The 26,097-nt window shown below is 44.6% G+C and overlaps 1 protein-coding gene across 3 annotated transcripts in view; it reads right to left on the reverse strand.

The window, feature by feature from the left end:
• LOC130666009 (uncharacterized) overlaps positions 1 to 26,097 on the reverse strand; it is a 70,919-nt gene that overhangs the window by 27,344 nt on the left and 17,478 nt on the right. For 2 of the 3 annotated variants that reach the window (XM_057466639.1, XM_057466642.1), the window contains 16 exons: positions 25,741 to 25,857; positions 25,328 to 25,575; positions 25,004 to 25,253; positions 24,565 to 24,810; positions 24,327 to 24,446; positions 24,045 to 24,178; positions 23,674 to 23,911; positions 23,109 to 23,366; positions 22,726 to 22,959; positions 13,079 to 21,457; positions 12,868 to 13,005; positions 11,084 to 11,926; positions 9,870 to 10,013; positions 9,705 to 9,782; positions 9,238 to 9,420; positions 49 to 9,168 (listed from right to left, as the gene is read on the reverse strand). In XM_057466639.1, the coding sequence (XP_057322622.1) occupies positions 49 to 9,168; positions 9,238 to 9,420; positions 9,705 to 9,782; positions 9,870 to 10,013; positions 11,084 to 11,926; positions 12,868 to 13,005; positions 13,079 to 21,457; positions 22,726 to 22,959; positions 23,109 to 23,366; positions 23,674 to 23,911; positions 24,045 to 24,178; positions 24,327 to 24,446; positions 24,565 to 24,810; positions 25,004 to 25,253; positions 25,328 to 25,575; positions 25,741 to 25,857 (20,730 nt within the window). The remainder of the gene's footprint in view (positions 1 to 48; positions 9,169 to 9,237; positions 9,421 to 9,704; positions 9,783 to 9,869; positions 10,014 to 11,083; positions 11,927 to 12,867; positions 13,006 to 13,078; positions 21,458 to 22,725; positions 22,960 to 23,108; positions 23,367 to 23,673; positions 23,912 to 24,044; positions 24,179 to 24,326; positions 24,447 to 24,564; positions 24,811 to 25,003; positions 25,254 to 25,327; positions 25,576 to 25,740; positions 25,858 to 26,097) is intronic. The other variant, XM_057466641.1, reaches the window with a different exon arrangement.

Here is a 26,097-nt window from a genome sequence, read left to right on the forward strand (position 1 = left end):
ATTGTCTTCGAGTTCAAGATTTTAATTAAGTAAGAAATAATAAATTACCTGATAATAAGTAACATCTAGTGAAAGGATCACCAGTATTGCCTTCCAAGCAACTGCAAATCGGATTATGATTGACAACTTGGCATTTAGCGTTTTGTCCACAAGTACCAGGACAAGGGTCTTGACATTTGTTGTTCAAACAAGCTCGGGTCAAAGGACACTCAGCACTGGTGACACACTCGGGTCTACAAGCCGGTGGACTTCCGAAGAATCCTGGTGAGCATGAACAGACAGCATGATCTTCAACTACTCGACAAATGCTATTGGATCCACAAGGTGATGGAGAACACGGTTGCTTTGGTGTGTCTTCTTGCTTGAAGGGTCTGCACGCTGAGAAAGGATTTCCTGTGCTGCCTGGTGGACAACTGCACATCGGAATATGATTTACTACATCACAGCGTGCGTCAGTGCCACAGGTTCCGGGGCATGGATCAACACAGCGTTGATTGATACAGGAGTTAACACGCTGACAGTCGGAATTCATCGTACACTCTGGACGACAGAAACTGTAAGGATCGCCTTGATAGTCAGGCAAACATGTGCAGACTCCTGCATTGCAGAGAGCGTTGGCTCCGCATGGTGACGGGTTACATGGATCTTCTGGCTGCTTGGGTTGTTCGATGATCTGAGAGCAAAGTGTGAATGCGTCTCCAGTAAAGCCTTCGCGACAGAGACACGTGGGGATGTGATTTTGTACCCGGCACTCAGCGTCTTGTCCACAGGATCCGATACATGGATCGCGACACTTTTCAGAAATACAGGCTTGAGTTGAAGGACAGTCTGTGTTGACAACGCACTCGGGTCGACAGTTTGGAGGCGATCCGATGTAATTATTCAAACAGGAACAAGCAGCTTGGTCACCAACTCTTCGGCACTCGGCATTAAGTCCGCATGGATTTGGAACACAAGGATCACTGGGTCTTGTTGGTGGAACTTCGACAGCTTGGTAGCAACGAGAGAATGGATCACCTGTAGAACCAGCTGGGCAACTGCACAGAGGATTGTGATTGATGACACGGCAGTCTGCTCCAAGTCCACAAGTTCCTGGACACGGGTCATTGCATTTATATTTATAACATGCGCGATTCTGGGGGCATTCTGTGTTTACTACACACTCTGGCCGACAGTTTGGTGGCGCTCCGACGTAATTAGCTTGACATGTACACACAGCTTGACTGTTTATCGTACGACAGAGACTGTTAGGACCACAAGGAGATGGATTGCATGGATCTAGACTCACTCCGGGAGTAGTTGATTCTTGCTGAAGTGTACAGGAAGTGAAAGGATCACCAATAAATCCTGGCAAACATGTGCAAGTTGGTATGTGATTAATAACTGAGCACTGAGCTTGAGTACCACAGACTCCAGGACATGGATCTTGGCATTTATTTCTCTCACAAGCTTTGTTCGTTGGACAGTCGGAGCTGAGAATACATTCTGGTTGACAGCCTTCGTAAGGATTGCCGTGATAGTCATCAATACAAACACAAGCACCTGCGTTATCTCGTTGCTGACAGATCGCATTGGGTCCACAAGGTGATGGCTCGCATGGATTGATCGTTTCTTCTTGTTCAATCATACATTGGACAAATGGATTGCCTGTGTAACCGCTCGTGCAGCTGCAAGTGACTGCGTGATTTATGACACGACACTCAGCGAAGTCTCCGCAGGATCCTGGGCATGGATCTACGCAGCGCGAGTTGATGCAAGCTTGGTTGGAAGGACAGTCTGGGTTGATTAGACACTCTGGTCGACATGAAGGCGGAGATCCGATGTAATTTGGTAAGCATGAGCATGAAGGAATTCCATTGATGCTTTGGCACTGAGCATTTGGCCCACATGGTGATGGTGAGCAAGGATCTTCTGGTACTTTGGGTTCAACTTTTACAGGAATTTCGTAGCAGCTTCTGAATGGATCTCCAGTTTGTCCAGGTGGACAACTGCATATTGGTGAGTGATTTATGACTTCACATCGCGCACTGAGACCACAAGAACCAAGACATGGATCCGTACATTTATTACTGATGCACGCGCGTGTTGGCGGGCATTCAGAGCTCATCAGACACTCAAGACGACATAATGGCGGTGTTCCCAAGTATCCTGTGAGACAGGAACAGACTGGATGATTATCAATATTGCGGCACTGGCTATTAGGTCCACAAGGTGACGGTGAACAAGGATCTGGCCTGTCTTCCGGTTTTTGTGGCTGTACTCTGCAATTGACAAACGGATCTCCAATAAATCCTTGACGACATGAGCAAACTGGTATATGATTTACAACATCACACTCCGCATTCTGGCCACATCTTCCTGGACAAGGATCAACACACTTGTTACGAAGACATGACTTATCTCTGGGACATTCAGAGTTTAGTACACACTCAGGTCGACACTCTTCATAAGGATTTCCAAAGTACTCTGGCAAGCATTCGCAATCACCAGCTCTGCAGATGGCATTAGGTCCACACGGCGAAGGACTGCAAGGATCTGATTGTTGTGGCGCTTGCGTACTCGGTGGAACGAGTGAGCACTCAGTGAAAGGATCACCAGTGAATCCTTGCATGCACGTGCAAACTGGAATGTGATTTAAGACATGACATTGAGCATTGAAACCGCAAGACCCGGCACAGGGATCCTGGCACCGTTGGTTAACACAAGCTAGATGACTCTTGCACTCTGAACTGATGATACACTCAGGTCGACATTCAGGTGGCACTCCAACATAATTAGGAAGACATGAGCAAGCTGGATTACCAAAGACTATTTGACACTGTGAGTTAGGGCCACATGGTGATGGCGTACAAGAAGGCGGCCTTTCTGTCGAAGTTACTTCCACTGCAGTCTGCTGCGTGCAAAGTATAAATGGATCTCCAGTCAATCCAACAGGACATGTGCATATTGGATTGTGATTTTTAGTCGTACACTGCGCGCGAACGCCGCAGGTATTTGGACAGGGATCAGCGCACTTTTTATTGATGCAGGCAAGATGAACTGGACACTCTGCATTGACAACACACTCGGGCCGGCAAGATGGAGGTGTTCCAACGTAGTCTGGTAGACATGTACAAACTGCTTGACCATTTACAGTCCGGCATTTGCTATTAGGGCCACACGGTGATGGAGAACAAGGATCCTGAGGTATCGGAAGTTCTTTAGGCTCTTCACTGCAAGCGTAAAATGGATCTCCAGTGTATCCAGGTGGACATTGACATTTAGGCACATGATTTTCTACTTGGCAAATAGAGAAAGCTCCACATGTTCCTTGGCATGGGTTAGTACACTTGAACCCAACGCACGCAAGATGTGGAACACAGTCATCATTTACTTCACATTCACGATGACATCCTCGGCGACTGTCATAAGGATCGCCGATAAAATCTGCTGGACAGGCACAAGCTCCCGCGCCGTTGCGTTCTCTGCACTGTGCGTTTGGTCCACAAGGGTTTGGTAAGCAGGGATTTGATGGTCCAGGTTCAGGTATTGATGGCAGTATTGGTGTGCACTGAGTACTTGGATCTCCGGTGTACCCTTCAGAGCATGAGCAAACTGGAGAATGATTCAGGACTGAACATCTTGCCATGTCTCCACAAGCACCTGGACAAGGATTCTTGCATCGTTGATTAATACATCCCATCGTTGATGGACATTCTGAGTTGTCTCTACATTCAGGTCGACAGTTTGGTGGTCTACCCAAAAAGTTTGGTGAGCAAGAGCAAGCTGGCTGTGAACCAACAACTTTGCACTGTGAATTAAGACCACAGGGATTAGGTGAGCAAGGATCACTATCTTCTTTTGAAGGTCCAGGTGGTATTATCTCAGCTTTGCTGCAAGCAACAAATGGATCTCCAGTATAACCATTAGCACAAGTACATATTGGACTATGATTAACGACCAGGCACTTGGTGTTCTCTCCACAAGCTGACTGACAAGGATTTATACATTTATTATTCACGCAAGCTTTGCTTCTTGGACATTCTGTGCTGATTGTGCACTCGGGTCTGCATGTTGGAGGGGTTCCAATGAATCCACTCTTGCATGAACAAACTGCATGGCCGTTCAATGTCCTACAGTTGCTGTTTGGTCCACAAGGTGAAGCTTCACATGGATCAGTAACTGGAGACTTTGTCACAACTTCCAGTACTGAGCAGCCAACCGTAGGATCTCCAGAGTATCCAGCCACACACGTACATGACGGCGCGTGATTGACTACCCGACAGGAGGCATTGGGACCACAGGTTCCAGCACATGGATTGATACATTTATTTCTCAAACAAGCCTTCGTTCTTCCACAGTCGTTATTTGTCACACACTCAGGTCTGCAACCAGTATACGGATCTCCAAAGTACTCAGGCATACAAGAACAAGATCCAGCTCCATTTCTTTCATTGCAAACAGCATTAGCCCCACATGGAGAAGGATCACAAGGTGTCCTTGGCTTCTCTGTAGTATAAGGCTCCTGCAGTTGAGGTGTGCATTCAACAAATGGATTACCAGTGAATCCTGGATTACAATTACATACTGGATTATGTTTAACGACATTACAGAATGTGTTGACTCCACAAGATCCAGGACAAGGATCAGCACATCGTTCTCTCTGACAAGCTAAATTACCAGGACACTCTTCATTGATAACACACTCGGGTCTACAGTTGGGAGCTCTGCCGACGTAGTTAGGAAGACAAGAGCAAGCTGGGAATCCATCTATCACCCGACACTGTGAGTTTGGTCCACAAGGCGAAGGTACACATGGATTACCACCCGGTTCTGGACCGGGTGTCTTTGGTTCTTCTTTAAGACATCCTGAGAATGGATCACCAGTGTAGCCGTTCATACAAATGCAAACTGGGTTGTGATTGATGACTTGGCAACGAGCATTTACTCCACAAGTTCCAACACACGGATCTTCGCAGCGTTGGTTGATACAAGCCTTGTTCTGAGCGCAGTCAGTGCTGATTACACACTCAGGTCTACAAGTTGGTGGACTTCCGATGGTTCCGGGTTGACATGAGCAGACTGCATGGAAGTCGATGACCCGGCAGTTGCTGTAAGGTCCGCAAGGTGATGGTTCACAAGCGTCTTCAGGACTTGGCGGTACTGGTTGTGGTACGTAGCAAGATGTTAACGCATTGCCAGTGTAACCTGACAGGCAGCTACATGAAGGTTGATGATTAAATACTTGACACTGAGCGTTAAGTCCACACGCACCGACACAGGGATCTTTGCACTTGTTGTTTAAGCAGGCCTTCGAGTGAGGACAGTCGGAATTTTGAACACACTCAGGTCTGCAGCCTTCATACGGATCTCCAGTGTAATCTGGCAAGCATGTGCATGAGCCAGCGCCATTTCTTTCATTGCAAATTGCATTAGAACCGCAGGGAGATGGATTGCAAGGTTCACTTGGAGGCGCTACTGGTGTCATTTCTCGTGGATTACATGCCGAGAAGGGGTCGCCTTCGAATCCTTCTTGACACTGACAAATTGGCCGATGGTTTCTGACAATACAGTTGGCATTGATGCCGCATGAACCGACACATGGATTCACGCAGCTGTTTTGCAGACACGCGAGGTAGTTAGGACAGTCTTGATTAATTAGACACTCGGGTCTGCAATTTGGTGGGGCGCCAAACATTCCCGTGAGACATGAACAAACTGGACGATCATTCTGGACCCGGCACTGGGCATTTGGTCCACATGGTGAAGGCACACATGGATTAGTTGGCTCAACTTCTTTAGGAATTTCAGTACACTGGACAAATGGATCTCCTGCGTGTCTTTCTGGACAGCTGCATATTGGATTGTGATTGCTGACTTGACAGAGCGCGCTGTATCCACAAACTCCTTGGCAAGGATCGCTGCATTTTTGATCGATGCAAGCAAGATGTGGTGCACATTCTGAGCTAACGAGACACTCTGGTCTACATGATGGTGGAGTTCCTCTGTATCCTGGACTGCAGGAGCAGACCGCACGATCGTTGGCTACTCTGCAGATACTATACGGGCCGCATGGTGATGGTGTGCAAGGATTCTGTGGTGGAACGTTTACTTTTTCAATTTTACAGGTCTGGAATGGATCTCCCGAGTATCCTGGAAGACATGAACATGTGGGGATGTGATTGGATACTTCGCATTGAGCATTGAAGCCACAGATTCCTGGACACGGGTCTCTGCAGTGTTGATTCAAACAAGCCAGATGATTAGCACAGTCCGAGTTTATCATACACTCTGGTTTACAACCACCGACATAAGGATTACCAACGTACGGTGGTATGCAAGTACATCTTGAGACTCCATTGACTACGTTGCAGATCGCATTGTTGCCGCAAGGTGATGGATTGCACGGATCTTCAGGCACTGCAGGTTGAACAGGAACTGGAGTACAACCAACGAAGGCATCACCTTCGTAGCCGGGTTTACATGAACAGTAAGGCGTGTGATTGATGATAGCGCACTCAGAATTGGGTCCACAGCTGTGAGGACAAGGATGAATACATTTATTGGCCACGCAAGCCTGGTCGATTGGACATTCCTGACTAATAAGACATTCTGGTCTACAGTTTGGTGGGCTACCGATGAAAGTACTCTGACATGAACACACTGGGCGGCCCATCTTCACTTGGCAGACTGAGTGAGGTCCACATGGAGATGGATGACATGAGGATATTGGCTCCAGGTCTTTTTCTTCTATTGGAAGACAAGCGACGAACGGATCTCCTTGATAAGTTGCTGGACAGCTGCAGACTGGATTGTGATTTATGACTGAACACAAAGCACCGTGACCACAGATTCCGTGACAAGGATTCACACATTTGTTGTTGATGCAAGCTTGGATTTGAAGACAGTCTGAGCTGACGATACATTCTGGGTTACAGAGTGGTGGACTTCCGCGGAAGTCTGGTAGACATGAGCAAGTCGCGTAACCCAGTGGTGATATGAGACATCTGCTGTTCGGCCCGCAAGGTGATGGGTCGCATGGATTTGTCTGAGGGATCGATACGATTCCTGTTTCTTTATGTGGATAGCAATGGACGAATGGGTCTCCAGACAAATGAGCGTCACAGTAACAAACTGGGTAGTGATTTATTACGTCGCAGGAAGCTCCAGTTCCACATGCGCTGTGACATGGGTCAACGCACTTGTGATTCGAGCAGGCTTTGATCAACGAACAGTCGGAATTTTGTACACACTCGACATGACAAGCAAAGAACGGATTGCCTGAGTAGCCTTCCATACACTCGCAAGTAGTGGCTCCGTGATTCTCGCGGCAAATTGCATTAGCTCCGCACTGAGTAGTACTGCAGGGGTCGCGGTGTTCGACGTCTTCAGGAATACATCCTTGGTAAGGATTGCCGAAAAGTCCGATAGGGCAACTGCAGACTGGCTGATGCCAGATAACTTCACAGTTAGCATTGACTCCACACGTTCCCAGACAAGGATCTGCGCACTTCCAACCAATACACGCGTGATCGAATGGACAGTCGCTGTTGCAAAGACACTCCGGACGACACCAAGAATTGTCTTGAACATCGCAGCCTCCGCACATGGCAACCTGGTCGGTGTAAGTCTCGCAGTAATCGAATTGTCCGCACGGAGACGGCGAGCATGGATGTGTAATATTAGGATATTTGTCCATGACAATACTAGGTTTAGGTGAACAGCGTATGAATGGATTACCGAAGTAATTTTGTTGACAAAGGCAAGTCGCGGTGTGATACGAAACTCTGCACTCGGCATTGATACCACAAATATTGCCAAGACTGCATGGATTCACGCACTTCATGTTCAAGCAAGCTTTGTCATTAGAACAATCAGAGTTTATCATACACTCTGGATGACAACCAGTCTGAGGATCACCCAAGAAGTCAGGAAGACATGAACAGACTGCGCGATTCTGCAATACTTGACACAAAGTGTTCTGACCACATGGATTTGGATAGCAGGGATTCTTCACTGGCTCTGGTACCATCGGAGCCGAGCATCTGAGTATTGGGTTACCGTAGAGTCCTTCTCTGCAGTAACAAACTGGGTGATGTAAGTCCACACGACAATTAGCATTGACTCCGCAAGCTCCATTGCAAGGATTCTGACACTTGTGACCGATGCAAGCGTGTGTTAACAAACAGTCATCGTCTTTAGTGCACTCGAAGCTATCGCAGCCAGCTGGACTCGTTGGATCTCCAGAAGTACCTGGTGAACACTCGCAGATTGCTTTATTGGAACTGGTCACTCGGCAGATGGCATTGCGTCCGCATGGGTTCGGTTGGCAAACACTGTTCGGTGGTTCATAGCATCCTACATAAGGATTACCAGTAAATCCTTGCTTACAGTAACACTGTTCGCGATTTTCTGATACATAGCAGTCTGAATTGGCTCCACAAGGCCCAGGTTGACACAATGGCACTACACTACTGACAGCACACTCTTTATATGGATTACCGACAGTATTTTCCGGACAGTAGCACGGTGGCGAACGATTAGTATCGCAGACAGCGCCGTAGCCACAAGGATTAGGTTCACACGGATGTGTCTGCTCGACGCAGCCTCTGATAGTATTTGGACTGTCAATAAAACCTGGAAGACACGTGCATTTAGCGATTCCATTATCCAAAATATTGCACCTAGTATTAGGACCGCAAGGTGATGGCTCGCAAGAATTATCCGGCAGCAAGCATGGACTCGCCGGAGGATTTCCTTCGTAACCTGGAACACAGAAGCACGTGATCTGGCCTTGGATAACCCGACAGCCTGAGTTGGGACCGCATGGGTTTCCTTGACACTTGTCACCTTCAGGTACGCAGTGCTCGAACGGATTTCCGGTCATTCCTTTAGGGCAGAAGCATATTGGATCTCCATTGTCCACTTCGCACATCGCTTCCAAACCGCACGGGTTTGGAACACAAGGATTCGATGTCCCGAATCCGGATTCTTCGCATGCTACCTGCGGGTTTCCTTGATATCCTGGCAAGCATCTGCATCTTGCAGTATGATCTTCAGCATAACATTCCGCGTTGCTACCGCAACTGTCTTCAAAGCACGGATTTATGCATCTGCGATTCAGTCGGTCGCATAATTTATTAGGTGGACAATCTTCATTGTACTGACATACGTCTCCAGTGCTCGATACTGCGATTTAAAATACAATTATAATTATAAGTATCTACTAAATTAATAAACATATCATCAAATACTCACCAGGCTTACAAAGACTGAATCCATTGCCATGATATCCTTCTTCGCAGCTGCAATCAGCGCCATGGTTGGTATTTATGCAGACAGCATGAGCAGCACAAGGATTCCTGATGAGACAGGGCTCTTGGCAAATATGTCCGACGCAGGTCTCCGTCAGCGTGCAATCTCTGTCACTAGTGCAACCAGCTAAGAAAATAGATAAAGGCGAAGGTGCCCATAAAGACCCAGTGCAAACTCGAAGAAGAAGTACCAGAGTGTAAATATTATAATAAATAAATAACAATTTAAATCTTAAGACAATTTAAATTCTTCGAGTTATCAAACAATGTGCCGGTGTCATGTGTCAAAATTTTACACGTGACAAAATTATTTTTTATTTCAAATTGTGTATAAAACATTTCTTTCATCTGCATTTAATTTATTGTATTTACACTGCATATATATACAAGTGATAATGAAAATAAATATACCTTTTATACAAGAGTTCGTCGACGGATCACACTGGTGTCCTGGTGGGCAGTACGGGCATCCGGGTGATTTGTCATCAGCTACAAGTAAAATAAAATTTTTTTACAGCAGATCTAATCAGGATGTGAAGAAAATTGATGGAGATAAAAAATCTGATGGTCGGTTACCTTTGACGCAAACTGGCCGGTGGTCCTGGACATGACATTCCTCGACGTAATCGCAGGGATTTCCAAGAGTACAAGGATTCAAACACTGGTTATTTATGCAGGCGAGTTGCGAAGGACAGTCGTCGTGCTGCGTACACTTGACATCTATTAAAATGAATACTAATTAGACTCGATCGTTGGTAACTAGAGTACTGTTTAAATAGTAAATAATTATTCAGGGATTTATTATTTAAAAATAAAATATACTCAAGTTCTACGTGAATTTAATAGTTATTAAAAAAGCCCAAATGCTGGAGAATAAGATAAAGGACAGAGTAAGTGGAGATTTTCTTCAGCGTACTGATAAAAGGGTCAAGACTGTCCCAGTATAGGGCTGGTATTTTAAAAAGAAATAAAAAATGTAAAGGATTTATATTTTTTATTAATAGTTGAGCTGTAATTCCTTGTAATCGGTGGTAATTTATCTTGATGGCTGTCCTCAGATGCCTGAGTAAAGGCCTGAGGATGAACATTAATACAATAGAAGACAAAACGGGTTGTTAAATAAATAAATACATTAAGCAAGCGTGTACTATGGTAATGTACTGCTATTAATAAAGACTATTTTATCAGCACAATCCTACATGTCTAACTACCATGCATTATTTATCACAAAAGCTGTAGAGGTAAAATACTGTCAGAGGTGTTGCTGTTTCTTGGTGTATTAATAATAATAAATAAATAAATATGAGTGTTTATTATTTATATTTATATATTTTTTTTTATTTTGCAGAGACAGATGCAACGGAAGGAGTGAAATAATAAATGGTGTTCCAGTAGGGCCGCGTGTCGGCAGAAGGTCAAGCTTATCGGTAATAGTCAGAGGGCACACAGATCCAGATCACAATACAAGAACCTGAAATAAATTTAAACGGACAACCAAGAGACGGATATAAGTTTATCTTATCAGGAACTCCTCCACAAATAAGTATCAAGATATCACCAGACCATTGAGACCAGGCAAGTTTTTAAGAGTTTTTTAAGTTGATATGTAGAGTAGGAAAAAATAGCCCGGATGTCATAGGACATGGAAATGGTGAGCAAGATAATAATGATAACATGATCATTTAATGAACAGTTATTGTAATAATAATGATGATGGTTATTTAATAATAAATATTATTGTATATTGTGGTGAGGTTGATGTTCTGCTGATCAGTAGTTCTGTTGTTTACCTTTCATGCATCCGTATTTAGTATCAGGCACAAAACCAAGGGGACAGAACTTGCAGACGGGCTTGTGATCCTCGACGTAACAGGGGGCATCTGCCGGGCATGTCGAGTTGCTGCATGGGTCCACACATCTATAGTTCCGGCAGGCCAGGTCTGGAGAACAGCCACTGTCTCGTAGGCAAATGGACAGGGAAGGATTGCAGTTCTGGGTGCAAATGCATATGGGACGATGGTCTAGTACATCGCAGAGTTTGTCTGCTGGACAAGGTGCGTTTGGTTTCGCACGTGAGGTACACGGGTTCTGACATTTGCCGTGAATGCAAGCGGCGTTTGATGGGCAGTCGACGTCACGCGCACAAGATGCTGTGTCCGGGGCACAAGTGAGCTCCCCGATGTCATTGACAACGAACCCGTGCTTGCAGACGCACATGGGCTGGTGGTCGCGGACTTGGCAACGTTTGTTTGGTTCGCAGCCGTGGCTGCTGCCGGTGAGAATCGACGACGTGCTGCTGATGCTCGTTGACGTGATGGTTGCCGTACATGGATCCCGACACTCTCCAGTTGCTCCGCTGCATGCCAGAGATTCTGGACACTCCAGGTCTGTCGTGCACTCGATACGCGGTGGTTCTGGGCGCGGATATTGTGAAGTACATTTTGGATCTGGTTTACATGACGTCTGGGGCATCCCAACGTAACATTGCGGGCATGTACATCGCGGCTTGTGCAACACCACTCGGCACAACGCGTTCTTCCCGCAAGCACCGCGTAGTGCACATGGATCCAGGCATTGAAGATTTATACATGACTTCTCATTTGGACACTCCGAGTCACTCGTACACTCTCGTTCTAATCAATTGGATTTCATGACGATTTATAGTTTGTTTTTTTTTTTTTTTTAGTTTGGTTTTTTTTTACAGGGTAAGGGGAAATTTTGCAATTGGGTAGACGGGGTTCAGGTGGTAGGAGAGGAAAAAAAAGAAAAAATAAAGCAATTTATATAGAATATTGGAGTGATGTTGGAGAAAAAAATTTCTCACAAATAACACAAAACCACATGCTTTCGCGTATTTATAATAGATCAAACTTGTTCATTTTTTAAAAATCATAATTTACTTTTGTACCTTCGCGACGTAAAAATAAAAAAAATATATTTAATGAGCCGTATCCTCAATAGAAATAGACGATAGCGTATATTTACAACACAAGCCCCCGGAAAGACTTTGAAAAGTAGAAAATAATGTGAAATATCACGGCACTGCGATTGTTTTTCAAGCATGGGTATACGAGAATGTTCTTACTGTCTAATAAATTTATAAAATAATATATTTACAACAACAAACAGCAGTGAAAATAACAAAACTACATACTGGTATAAATTAATTTGAAGACCAAGAACATTCTGCGTATGCTGTTATATGTGAGACACGCACAGGTGTATATAAAATTATGTACAATCCTAACAAATATATATACAAAAAAAAACATCTTAAACTGTCTGGGTGTAATTAAAAATAAATAAAATCTTTGCAGGCACCAGCTGCCTGGGTCACATCTGTCTCTCAGTGTTAACGAGTTACACTGTCATTACAAATCTATCTATAGTTAAAAACGTTTGTATTAATATTTTAATGACTAACGACACACGGTTATAAAAAAAATTTTTTAATTAAAAAAAATCAAAATTAAATAAACTACGCGTTAAAAACTATCGTTATCACAAAGTGCCGGATTAAATGAATTTATTTAATAATTAATTAGTTTTATTAATGTGTTAGTTAATTACGTACCTGTTTTACATTCAACATCTGGAGAGCCAGTGGTACCTGGAGGACATCTACAGACAAAAATGGTACCGTCGCGAATACATTCAGCGCCCTTACCACAACCGATTGTTCTGCAGTCCAAGGAGCTACGATCGACGCTGCCTGTAATGCAAAAAAAAGTTATCAAGTCGTTGATCATCACGGATTATTTTAAATTTTATAGTTAAAGACTTACATGCATGCATGGGATCACCAGCGGGATACTCTTTAGGACAATAACACTGCGGCTGATTTTTATAAACCCGACAGGCAGCGTTAACTCCGCAGCTGGTGTCTCTACAGAGATCACCACCGTCGCAGATACAGACCTGATGAGGATCGCCGTAGCAACCTGCTGCGCAGCTACACTCGAACCCGCCATCTGTTTCACGGCATTTAGCGTTGATGCCGCAAGGTCTTCGTTGGCATTCGTCACTTCCGGGTTTGCAATTTATCTTCGGGTTGCCGTAGTGTCCTGGTGGACATGAGCACTGAGCCGTGCGATCGACAACACGGCACTGGGCATTGAAACCGCAGACACTGTGCTGAAGACAAGGATTGGTACAAACTCCGTCGTCGCTGCATCTTTTAGTAGGCTCGCAATCTTCGTGTCGAAGACATTCCAGTTGGTAACATTCTTGACTGGGTTCACCTTGATAACCTTCTGGACACAGGCAGACTGCGCGGTGACCTGAGACCTTGCAGAGAGCATTGATGCCACATGGAGAACCATTGTAGAGACATGGGTCCTCGCATTGTCCGTTGTTGCAAGACAAAGATGTAGGACAGTCTCCATGAGTTCGACATCCAGTTACGCAGAGTCCAGCATTGCAGATGTAGCCTTTCTTGCAGGAATTGTTGGCGTCGCATTTGATGCGACACTTGCCTTGATCACAGATTTCACCACATGCACAATTATCATTAACTGAGCAGCTTCTGACGCAGTATCCGATCTCATCGCACTCACAGACTCCGTCACAAGGAGCTGGAGACTTGGTACAACTTATTAAGGCGTTTCCGTAGTAGTTTGGAGGGCAGCTGCACTGAGCAGCGTGATTTACTACTCGGCAACCGGCGCACTCACCGCAAGCTTTTCCACCCTCGCAGGGACTTCGGCATCTGCTGTTGATACATGATTCCTCACTGGGACAGGCATGGTCACTACGACATCCTATTTCGCAGATACGATTCTCGCAGATTTGTCCTGGAGAACAGTGATCGTCGGTGTTACAAATTGCTTTGCAGACTCCAGCTTCGCAGCGTTCGTCATTCAAACAATTCGAGTCACTTCTGCAAGCCGCGTAGCAAGATCCTCCGTTACAAACGTGACCAGGTGGACACGAGTCATCAGTACAAGGAATAAAGTTCCTGCGACATCCAGTCAAAGGATCGCCGATCAATGGAGCCGGACAGCTGCATTGTTTCTGATGACTGAACATCGCGCACTGTGCGTTTGTTCCACAGCAATCTGGAAGACTGCATGGATCTATGCACTGGTTGTTGATGCAAGAAAGATTTTCCGCGCACTCAATGTCAGCTCGGCAGCCAGCAAGACAGACAAGACCCTCACAAATTTCGCCACTGCGACAATCTTCGTCTTGGCGACAAAGCGCTCGACAGATTCCTGATGAATCGCAACGTTCGTTACTCAAACAATTGGCATTGGAAGAGCAAACTGCTGAACAGGTGCCAGATACACAGGCCATTCCTGTCAAACAGTCTCTGTTGGCTTGGCACAAAGGTCCTGGTGCTCGTAAACAAGCTATTCTTGCAGAAGGATTCGCCATAAATCCATCAGGGCACGTGCACGAAGCTCGCTGGTTTGTCACAGAGCATTTAGCGTTGGGGCCGCAAGGTGTCAGGTCACAGGGATTGACGCACTTGTTTGAAGCACAGGCTTCATTGGCATTGCAATCTTCGTCGCCTCTGCAGCCGTATGAGCACATATTATTCAAACAAATGTGCCCCAAAAAGCAGTCATTGTCTAGTCTACAAGTCAGAAGACAGTTTCCACGGACACATTTCTCATTATACGCACACTGATTATCAGAAGTACAAACTGGCAGACAAACATTGTCTCTACAAGTGTTACCATGGCTGCAATCTTCATGTCCGTTACAAGAAACCGGAAGTCTTACGCACTCGACCTCAGAGTTTCCAGTGAATCCTGGAGGGCAGCTGCAACGTTTAATATGATTGTTGACAAAACAGTCGGCATTTATACCACAAGCCGTACGAATTTCGCAAGGGTCGAGACACTGACCATTGAGACAACGGTCTGAGAGATTACACTCTTCGTCGGATTGACATGAAGGCCTGCAAATATTCTCGTAGCAATAAGTATTGGCAGGACACTCGGAAGAAGTTGCGCAGGCTGTCGGCAAAGGACGACAGCCTACTCTGAGATCATTAGCGTCTCCATCGTAGCCAACTCTGCAGTTACAGGATGCTACGTGCTCACCTGGAGTACATTCAGCGTTAGGTCCGCAGCGTATTCTTGAACACACGTCCGCGCACTTGGGCACACCGTTTATTTCAATACATTTGGCAGTGACGGGACAGTCTACGTCTTTGAGACACTCAACTGGTGTCTGACAGCCGCTGTTATAAGCGTCTCCAACTGTTCCCGGTTGGCAGTGACAGCGATAAGAACCTCGTGAGTTGGTACAGACGGCTCCTGGTGCGCAAGGCGAATTGAGACAAAAGTCTATCAGCTCACAGCCGCGCGTAGGCTCCCCAGTGTAACCTGGTTGGCATGTGCAGACTTGGACGTGATGATTCGTCGAGCAAATGGCATTGGATCCACATGGATTATGAGCAAGACAAGCGATCCTACATTTATGTAAGTCGCAGATCTTTTCATCCGAACAGTCATCGTGGCTCTCGCATTCAATCGGTTGGCAGCCCATCTTGTCGTCATAAGCGTCGCCGAAGAATCCTCGATCACAAGCACAAGTGGCTTTGTGATTATCAGACTTACATCCAGCATTTCTGCCGCAGAGAATTAACTCGCAAGCTTGACGACACTCCGCTTGGCCTAAATTATTTCTGACGCACTTTTCATCATACCCACAGTCGTGGTCTGTAGTACAACGTAACTCTTGAACACAAATATTATTTTGGCAGTATTGATACTCAGGACAAGTTGTATTTAATTTACAAGTTGGACGGCAGAGTCCATCGATACACAATTGGTCGGCAATGCAGTCCCTTATTGAAGTACACAAAGCAGTACAGATACCACCGTTGCAAGAAGCTCCGGTTGGACATTGACTGTCAGTCTTACAGTATTGAACGGGTGTGCATCCAAGATTTGGGTCTCCAGTACCTCCGGGTTGACATGTACATACTGCCGAGTGATTGAGCGACGAACAGTCTGCGCCATGACCGCAGACATTGGGTACCGAGCATGGATCCACACATTTGTTGTCAAAGCAAGCATGGGAATGTCCACAGTCACTGTGATAATTGCACTCGAACTTAACGCACTCTGTTTTAGGATTGCCTGAGCTTTGACTCGGGCAACGGCATTCAGGAACGTGATTCCGTACAAGACATTCAGCGTTATGTCCACAAGTGTTTGGAATATCGCATGGGTTTCTACATGTGTTGTCAATACAAGATGCTGATACAGGGCAATCGTTGTCTGCGAAACAGTCTCCGGGTAATTTACATCCTAATCCAATAGGATCTCCAACCAACCCGTGTGGGCACGAACAGTAGAAGGATCCCTCAGTGTTCTGACAAACAGCAGTCGAGTGGCAAGGATGATCAAGACACTCATCAACGTCCACACAAGTGTCTCCAATTAATCCGTACCCTGGATGACATTGACAAACTGCATTATGTTTGACAGCAATACAATTACCGTAGCCGCAATTTATTCGATTGCATGGACTAGCGCATTTGTTGCTCTCTGAATTACAGTACTTGTCTTTTGGACAGTCGTTGTCAGTTAGGCACTCGACTTTGAAGCATCCAGAAGCATCCCCGATGTAACCAGACTGGCACTGGCATCCAGCAACGTGATCTATGACTGAACAAATTGTGTTTGGACCGCAGTCAACAAGACTGCAGGGATCAGCACAGCTGTAGTGAATGCAGGACTGCGAATCCGGACAGTCATGATGATTTTCGCACTGATGAGGAGTCAAGCAACCGGTGCCCACTGGATCACCGGCTGTTCCTCGAGGACACACGCATTTATACGTACCATGGAGATTAATACACTCAGCACTTGGATGACAAGGATGTTCTTCACACTCATTAATATCTAGACAAGTATCCGGACCGGCAATGAAACCATGACTGCACTTACATTTACCATTGATGCAAATTTCGTCTTTGCGACATCCAGTGTCTGATGTACAGCCAATTTCGCAGCTTCCATCAACACACAGCTCACCAGGCAAACAGTTTCCATTTCCATAGCAAACTTTAACGCAGTAGCCGTTCTTACATCGTTCGCCGTGAGCGCAGTCGTTCTTCGTAGAGCAAGTACACTGACAGAAGCCTTTGTCGCAGTAGTGTTGAGCTGGACAGTCTTGGTTTGAGTGGCAAACATTGGGAACACGTACACAGCCTTGCTGAGGCGTTGGGTTGCCCGAGAAACCTGCGGGACAAGAGCAAGAAGTCGAGTGATCGATGCAACTGCATATCGCATTAGCGCCACAGACGTTTTCTTTGAGCCTGCATGGATTCTGACATCTATTATTTATACATGATTGGTCTGACGGGCAGCTCTTGCTGCTACGGCATCCTAGTATACATACTCCATTATAACAAGTCTGGTCGGATTGACACTGGCTTGGTGTAACGCAAGGAATCGAGCAAAAGTTGTTGATACATTTTTCTCCGCTAGCACAATCATCAGTAGATCTGCAAACAGCTCGACACTGTCCATCCAAACAATTACCATCATCACAGTCTGATGAAGTCACGCAGTAGTTCGTAGCGCGTACGCAGCCGTGCTGTGGGCCCTCGACTGATGGAACGAATCGATGAACACATCGGCAAATTGGCTCGCCATTAATTATCTCGCATATTGCATTCTTGCCGCAGGCGTTTTCGCATGGGTTGATACAACGATGATTCTGGCAGACTGATTGAGCTGGACAGTCTTTATTGGATACACAGGAACCTTCAGGTTGACATCCTGTAGTGTAAGGATCACCCACGTGACCAGGTTGGCACTGGCAAACAGGAGAGTCGGCAGCACCGACCACGCAAATTGCCGTAGGATGACAGGGGTTTGGATTACACGCTTCGACGCCTACACACTCGACGTCAGCTACTGGGTTCGCTTTAAAGCCCGGAGGGCATTGACAGACTGCACGGTGATCATTGGCAATACACACAGCATTTGTACCGCAGGCGTTTTCTTCACATACATCGTGACAAGTATGACTTAGACGGTCGCAGAGCTGCGTGGGCGGGCAGTCAATGTTGTAGACACAAGGAACTGGTTTGCATCCGTTTGCTGAGTCGTTTGGATCACCAGCGTACAGTCCTGGTGGACATTCGCAGTTCGCCACGTGATTATTTACTACGCAAAGTGCCCCAGGCCCACAAGTAACAAAATCACAGACTGGTAGACAAAGTAAAGTGCCGTCATTAGAAGATCTGCATGTTTGATCTTCAGAGCACTCGGAGTCTGTTGTACATCTATTTTGTCTAGCACTCTGGCATCCTTGACGATCGTTCGGATTGCCTGTGAATCCCAGAAGACATTCACAAGCTGCCTGATGATTATTAGCGATGCACTGAGAATTCTGCGGGCACGTAAATGATTTACATGTAGGAATACATTTCAAAACACCCAAAGCGTCCGGTCGACAGGCTGCGGTCGTATGGCAATCGTGGTCAGTTATACAGTCGGGTACTGATGGTTTCTCGCAATTTGAACTCACGGGATTCCATTCGTATCCATCTTGACATTTACAAGTCGCGTGGCCACTTCCATCGGGCTCGCAGCGCTGATAGGCGCCGCAAACTATTTTGCTGCATGGATTAATGCAGTCATAGATGCCATTGTCTAATAAAATGCAGAAGTAACCAGCAGCGCAGTCGGAATCGTGTGAGCAGACGGGCGGTGCGATTGATCGGTCGGGTTGGCAACCATCTACGAGATTACTTGGGTTTCCAAAGTAACCATCGATACATAGACATGACGACACATGATTCTGTGTAACACAGAGAGCATTGGGACCACACTGTAGTTTGCTACAAGCATCAACACATTTTCTTACGCCTTTACCCACTTGGAAACAAATCTGCTGAGACTCGCATTCAAGATCATTGGAGCAGTGAGCCTTAAGATGACATCCTTTAGCCAAATCATTTGGATTTCCTGTGTATCCTGATGGACAAGTACACGTACCGTCTTGACAAACTGCTTTTGGACCGCATTTTACGTCACTGCACTTGCTTACGCAGCTTCTTTCCACGCATGTATGGCTGTAAGGACATGGGACTTCATTACTGCAGTGACACGTCGCTGGATCTGTGCACGGTCCTGACTCAATTGCCAGACATCCGACAAATGGATTACCATAGAAGCCTTCCTTGCATCTGCAATCATAACTCCCAAGCGTATTAAGACACACAGCATTTGTTCCGCAAGCATTTCCACTGCATTCGTTGATATCGTGACACTGAATGTAAGGATTACCAGCAAAACCTGGTGGGCAGATACACTCAATAGCGTTGGGTCCAGCATGACAGTGAGCATCTCTGCCGCACATTGAATTGGTACACTCGGATTTTTTCTGAGCGCCACATCCTTGATACGGATTGCCGCTCGTTCCCGGATTACATACGCACTTGAAACCCGCTACATCATACTCACAGTGAGCGTTGTCCCCACAAGTTGGTTCGCAACGCGGTGGTTCAATCGGCGGCATACATAACAAGTCTGGATTACCAACAAAGTACGGGTTGCAAACACATTTATTTGTTTGCGGATCGCAACTTGCTCCAATTCCACAGACAACTCCTTCGCATCTGCGTTTACATCTTCCACCGATGCAGACACTGGGTTCCGCACATGTTACCTCCGGCGAACAGACGTCGGGAACACACTGACCACCCGGGAAAGGATTACCCATAAAGCCTTCAATACATTTACAAGTCGGTCCGTCGTAAGAAACAATGCACTGAGCTCCTGCTCCGCAGACAAAGCCATCGCACTGCGAAACGCATTCATTATTCTTGCCCTCGGTGAATCCAACGACGCATCTACACCAGGGCACATGTTTGTCCGGCTCACAATAGGCATTGGGACCACACGGTACGTTATCACAAGGATTAACGCAGCTACCTTGTACACAAGCTAAATAATTCTCGCAGTCATTGTTGCCCGAGCACTCTTGCCGCGGCTGAATGGCACCAGTGCAACCAGCTCCGTATGGATCTCCCACAGTGCCTCTTGGACACTCGCAAATATGTCCGCCGCGATTATTCAAACAGTAAGCTCCATGACCGCAAGGATTGTTGATACATTCGTTAACGTCAACGCAACCGTGTTGTGGATCTCCTTCGTAACCGGTCTCGCACATACATCTCGGTGGGTCGGTTGGCGTGCACTTAGCGTTCATACCACAAGGGAAACGATCGCACGGATTTTTACATCGATTACCATCCAAGGCATCCGTGTAGAATGGCGGTGGACATACACACTCGCCTGGCTGTACACATTTTTCATTTGGCTTGCATTCATTATCACTCGTGCATCGTTTTTGCGCTGGCGAGCATAAACCATTGTAGGGATCACCGCCATAACCGTGAGGACAAATGCACTCATAAGATCCCGGACGATTAATACATTCAGCTCCGTAGCCACATACTTGACGACCTTCTGTACACTCGTTAATATCTTCGCAAGATCCATCTGGCTGTGTGCTGTATCCTTTAGGACACGCGCAATAACTCACACCACCGGCAATCGTGATACACTCAGCACCTTTTGGACATGCTTCACCTTCAGAACAACCCGCTAGCATGCATTTATCATTGACAATCTTATATGGCGGCTGACACTGGCACTCAATGCTGTTGCATTCTTCACACAGCGTAAATGGATTCCCGTGAAAACCTGGCAGACACTGACAGTCGTAACTTCCGGGTAAATTTTTGCATATCGCATTGACACCACACGGCGGCTTATCTCTGTGTTCAAGACACTCGTTGATATCGCGGCATTTGCCGGTTTCTGGGTCTCGAGTATAACGTTGCTGACAAATGCAAACATAACTACCAACAAATTCATCTTTAACGCACTGCTCACCGGCCGGACACGGCGAATTTGGTCCGCATACATGTGGCACTGCTGTTTCTTTGCATCCGCCGTTGTAGGGATCCCCAGTAGTACCACTTGGACACTGACAGGAGAATGAACCCGCTTCATTGTTACATACGGCACCCGGTGGGCAAGGATTTACTGCGCATTCATCTATATCCGCGCATCCACCTTTCACGCCGGGTTTGCCAGTAAATCCATTGCTGCATAGACAAGTAGCGATGTCATTTAATATCATGCAATGGGCGTTCGGGCCACATGATACGTCTTCACAAGGATCTGCAATAAAAATAATCGTAATAAATAAAATAATAATTCCCGTGTGGAAAAATTTTTATTCGCAATGAATTTAGATCTGAATTGATGAAACTCAGATCGTGATACAAATATGACTTTTATCATAAGTTTTTATCAACAACTTTAAGGGGGACACTGTGGAATTTCAAAAAAAAAATTTTTTTTTTTTATTAAATCAAAGTTTATATGATCAAAAATATGTATCTAGAGTTTTATATGAAAATTCCGAATATTTTTTGAGTTATAGTCATTTTTGTGACAGCACGTCAACTGACCGTTGCATCGACTAAAAACTGTAAACGCGTTTTTCTTGAAACTACTTTTTTTGAACTGGTGGCATCTGTAATTTTCATAAATATGAACCGATTCCCAACTTTTTTTTTTTTTCGTATTCATCTATTCAGTAGCTAAAGTTGCACGTAGGGGATTTTGAAAATTTTGATTTTTAAGATTTTTTAGGGCTGTTTGAATCCAAAAAAATGAGAAAAAATAACGAAAAAATTTTTAATATGTCGCCATTTTTTTTCAAATCCAAATTTTCAAAATCCCCTACGTGCAACGATAACCAAATGCATACAGATTACAACGCCGTTTGGTTTTTTTGTTTCTGATAATCCGTTTTTGAGTTAGAGATGACATCATGGTGGGGGAAATTTTTGTTGCTCCACAAAAATGCTTATAACTTTGTAACAACATGATATTTTTTAATGAAAATTTAGGAGAATTATCTTCAATGTATACTTTATAGAACAAAAAAAACCCGATCCCCAACTTCCTTTATTATTCCAGTCAAAAAAATTCCCGAAAATCACCTATTTTTTCGATCCTCACAGTGGCTATCCCCCTTAATCACAACAAATTTACGACTCAGTCAAATTTTGATCCAAGTGATCTGAAGTTCATTTAATAAAATAATTTTACAATCGAAACTGATTTACGTAAACCGAGTACTGGATAGAATAAATTTATTTGAAATTTCTGAATCGATAATTTTGACAAAGTATTTTTTATAGTAAAAATTCAGTGGAGTTTCTATCAAAGTCATCTTAAGTCCAATTCGCAGACATAATAAATTAATTTTATAGTTGATACGGATGTACTAGACGAAAAGTTGGAGCAAATTCATGATAAAAGTCATATTTGTGTCACGATCAGTCTCGTGATAAAATTCACATCTAAATTCATTATGAAAAAAATTTTTTTTGCACGGAAATAATAATTAGTGTCATTAAATAAAATATTCAACTTACGTCTGCAGTCATTGCCGATATTTGGCTCCGGACAGAGACATCTCTTAGCTAAATCACAAATAGCATTGCCAGGACAGTCATTGTCAGCATCGCATGTCACAACTCCAACGCACTTGGTATAAGGATCAGGATCAGGTATCGTGTCCTCGGGACAAGCGCATGTATATCCACCATTGGTATTAGTACAAGTTGCACCATGACCGCAGGCGTCAGTCCTTGCGCACTCGTCTACGTCTTGAAGTAAAACCGCAGATTAATCGTAAACCTCCCACTCATATTTACACAATACTCATATGCATACCCAGCGAATGTATAAATGCACACGAGTATCTAGATGTAGCTTTTAAACTAAAGTAATAAAATATAGTAAAAGTAATAGGTACCTATGCACTGCTTGAAGGCATTGCCGGAGTAACCGGGCTTGCATTGGCAGCTGAAACCACCGGGCGTGTTGGTGCATATTGAGTTTTTGCCACATCGTCCCGAGGGTCCATTGACCGGGTCACACTCGTTGATGTCGACGCAACCCGCGGCGATGTCGTTGGGGTTGAATGTCCAGCCGTCCTCGCAGATACAGTAGGCCTCGTGTCCGTCGGGTTTGCAGAAGGCATGCTCGCTGCAAGTAACAGTCTCACATGGGGCTGTAAAATAAACGGGGCATTAATGGCTTAAATAAGGAAGAACAAGTCTCATATGAGCGTCATGGGCTTCTATACACCAGTCATATGTATATATAATATATAAGACCGAGTAACTTCCTCATATCTCAACGTCTTATCGGCAATCAGCATCTTGAGTCCAGCCCTCGGGGCATAAAAATGCTATTGCATGCTTTACGATAGCAAGCAAATAAAATAAGATTACCAAGAGCTCACTACATCTCCTTTTATTCTATTGAATTTTATTTTAATTTATAATAGTATCTAGCGTATGTGTAAGTCCATGTACCTTTGCAGGGTATTTGCGGCGGAGTACCAACGAAACCGGTCTCACAGGAGCAGTGATAACTTCCTCGGGTGTTAATACAGACTGAAGAGGGGCCGCATAGGTTCGTTGCGCACTCGTCGAGGTCCTCGCACTCGGCTCCAACGGCCTTGAATCCGTCCTTGCAGAAGCACTGGCCCTCGATACACTCCGCGTTGTTGACGCAGTCAAAGTTTGACTTGCACAGGGTTGTTACGTCCGTCTGTTAATTATTCATTTAATTTACACCCGTGTTATTTGAATATTTTATTTGCTTTACTTACGAGGCTTTTACCGCCTCAATTTATTTTATCGCTCCTGATATAGAATACCCGGCGTTAAATATAGAAACTTACCTGATCACAAGCTACCGCAGGACTCGGGTTTCCACTGTATCCTGGTGGACACTCGCAAGTGAACCCGGGAATGGAATTTCTGCATATTGCATTTGCGCCGCAGGGATTCTCTGGTCCATTACACTCGTCAATATCTAGATGACGATAATAATATTATTTAAATGATAATGATCTTGCGGGTATTTAATGTAATTGCAGAATAAAAATTAACACACAGTTAGAGGAATATAAAATATATATAATATAGTTAAGAGTAAGATTAAAATCATTAGTTTAGCTAACCAGTGCAGCCTTTGAAAGGGTCGCCGGTATAATCCTGGTTACATCGGCATATGTAGCTCCCAAGTGTATCCACACACTCGGAATTATCGCCGCAGGGATTTTTCTCGCATTCATTAACATCTGTTATACATCACACACAAATGGTTAATTATGATCAATTAGTTATGCCAGGAATTACTTATAAAAATTATTTTCTAATGATAATAATAATAATAAGTTAGATAATGATGTTACTGACTCTCGCATAAAATTAGTCCATGTCCCGTGAAACCTTGAGGGCACACACATTTATACGAGCCATAAATATTAATGCACTTGGCATTGGGCGCGCAAGCATTGTCGCGCAAGCATTCGTTAATGTCAGTGCAGCCTAGAACTGGATCAAGCTGATAACCCGGAAGACATTGACACTCAAATCCACCTTGAGTATTAACACAGGTTGAATCCTTGCCACACATGTCATTAGACTCGCATTCGTTGATATCTGTCCCGATTAAATTAGTTACGTTAATTAAACGGAGTAAGCATTACTAAGTTTACCTACGGTTTTAAATAATACTATATATTTTATTTAATTTAAATCCATGTAATTAGGGGTGACAAATTTTAAATTGACAACCGAATAACTGGACAAGCCACAAACCGAATCATTAAATGCGATTGATAATAATCATTACCGTTACAACCGCTGAATGGATCACCGTCCATACCATCAGGACAGTGACACTTGAAACCTCCATCAACGTTTGTACACAGAGCAGAACGTCCACATGGACTTCTTACACACTCATCAACGTCTCTGCAGTGGTCCTCCGGATTGCCTTCGAATCCATCGGGACACTCGCATCGATAACCGCCGGATAAATTAATACAGCGCGCATTGTGACCGCAGGTTCCGGGATTATCGCACTCGTTTATGTCGTAACACTGAAAATAATTTTACATGATAGTTATTTTATTTATTCAGGTACTGATGGTGAATTAATGAGCCAGGTACTGACGTTTTCGTATGGATTTCCTGTAAATCCTTCGGGGCATGTGCAGGTAAAATTACCAGGTACATTATGACAGAGTGAGTTTTCACCACATGAGTGAGGTAGTTGACACTCGTCAATATCCTCGCAGTGGACTTCGCCATCGCCTCTGTACCCCGGCTTGCATTTGCAAAGAAAATTTGCCGGTAAATTGCAGCACTCGGCATTCGCGACGCATCGGGACGCGAGAACTGGATCTTCGCATTCGTTTATATCTAAAATCATACAACCGTTAAATCATTATATTACTGTACAATATATATATGAACCAGTCGAGTTGTATACCGATATTATATATAACTGAACAAAACAATAAGGAAGAGTTATTTTATATAGATAGATTATTTCTTTATCTAGGTCTGTAGCTATTAAGTTGTTACCTTCGCAGGTAAAGCCATCGCCCCGGTAACCGGGGTAACAGGAACAGTGGAAACCACCAAGAGTATTCGTACAGTGAGCAAAAATATCACAGGGCCTGTATTTACACTCGTTCTCATCTGAAATTATTTATGGAGACATTAAAATCTTTAGCTAGAGTACTCTGGTAGTTATTTAAAATATCTTACAAGTTAAAAGACATTTTAAATTGATGGTAAATTTAACAACTGGAATTCCAAGTTTACGATCTAATCCAACGGATTCTAAGTCTTACCATTAATCCAACGGTCTTAACTTACTTTAACATGTTATAAAAAAATAATAATAATAGTGAGCACCATAAGGAAGTGGATAATTTT

Source organism: Microplitis mediator, chromosome 3 (genome assembly GCF_029852145.1).
Source record: "Microplitis mediator isolate UGA2020A chromosome 3, iyMicMedi2.1, whole genome shotgun sequence".
Taxonomy (NCBI): domain Eukaryota; kingdom Metazoa; phylum Arthropoda; class Insecta; order Hymenoptera; family Braconidae; genus Microplitis; species Microplitis mediator.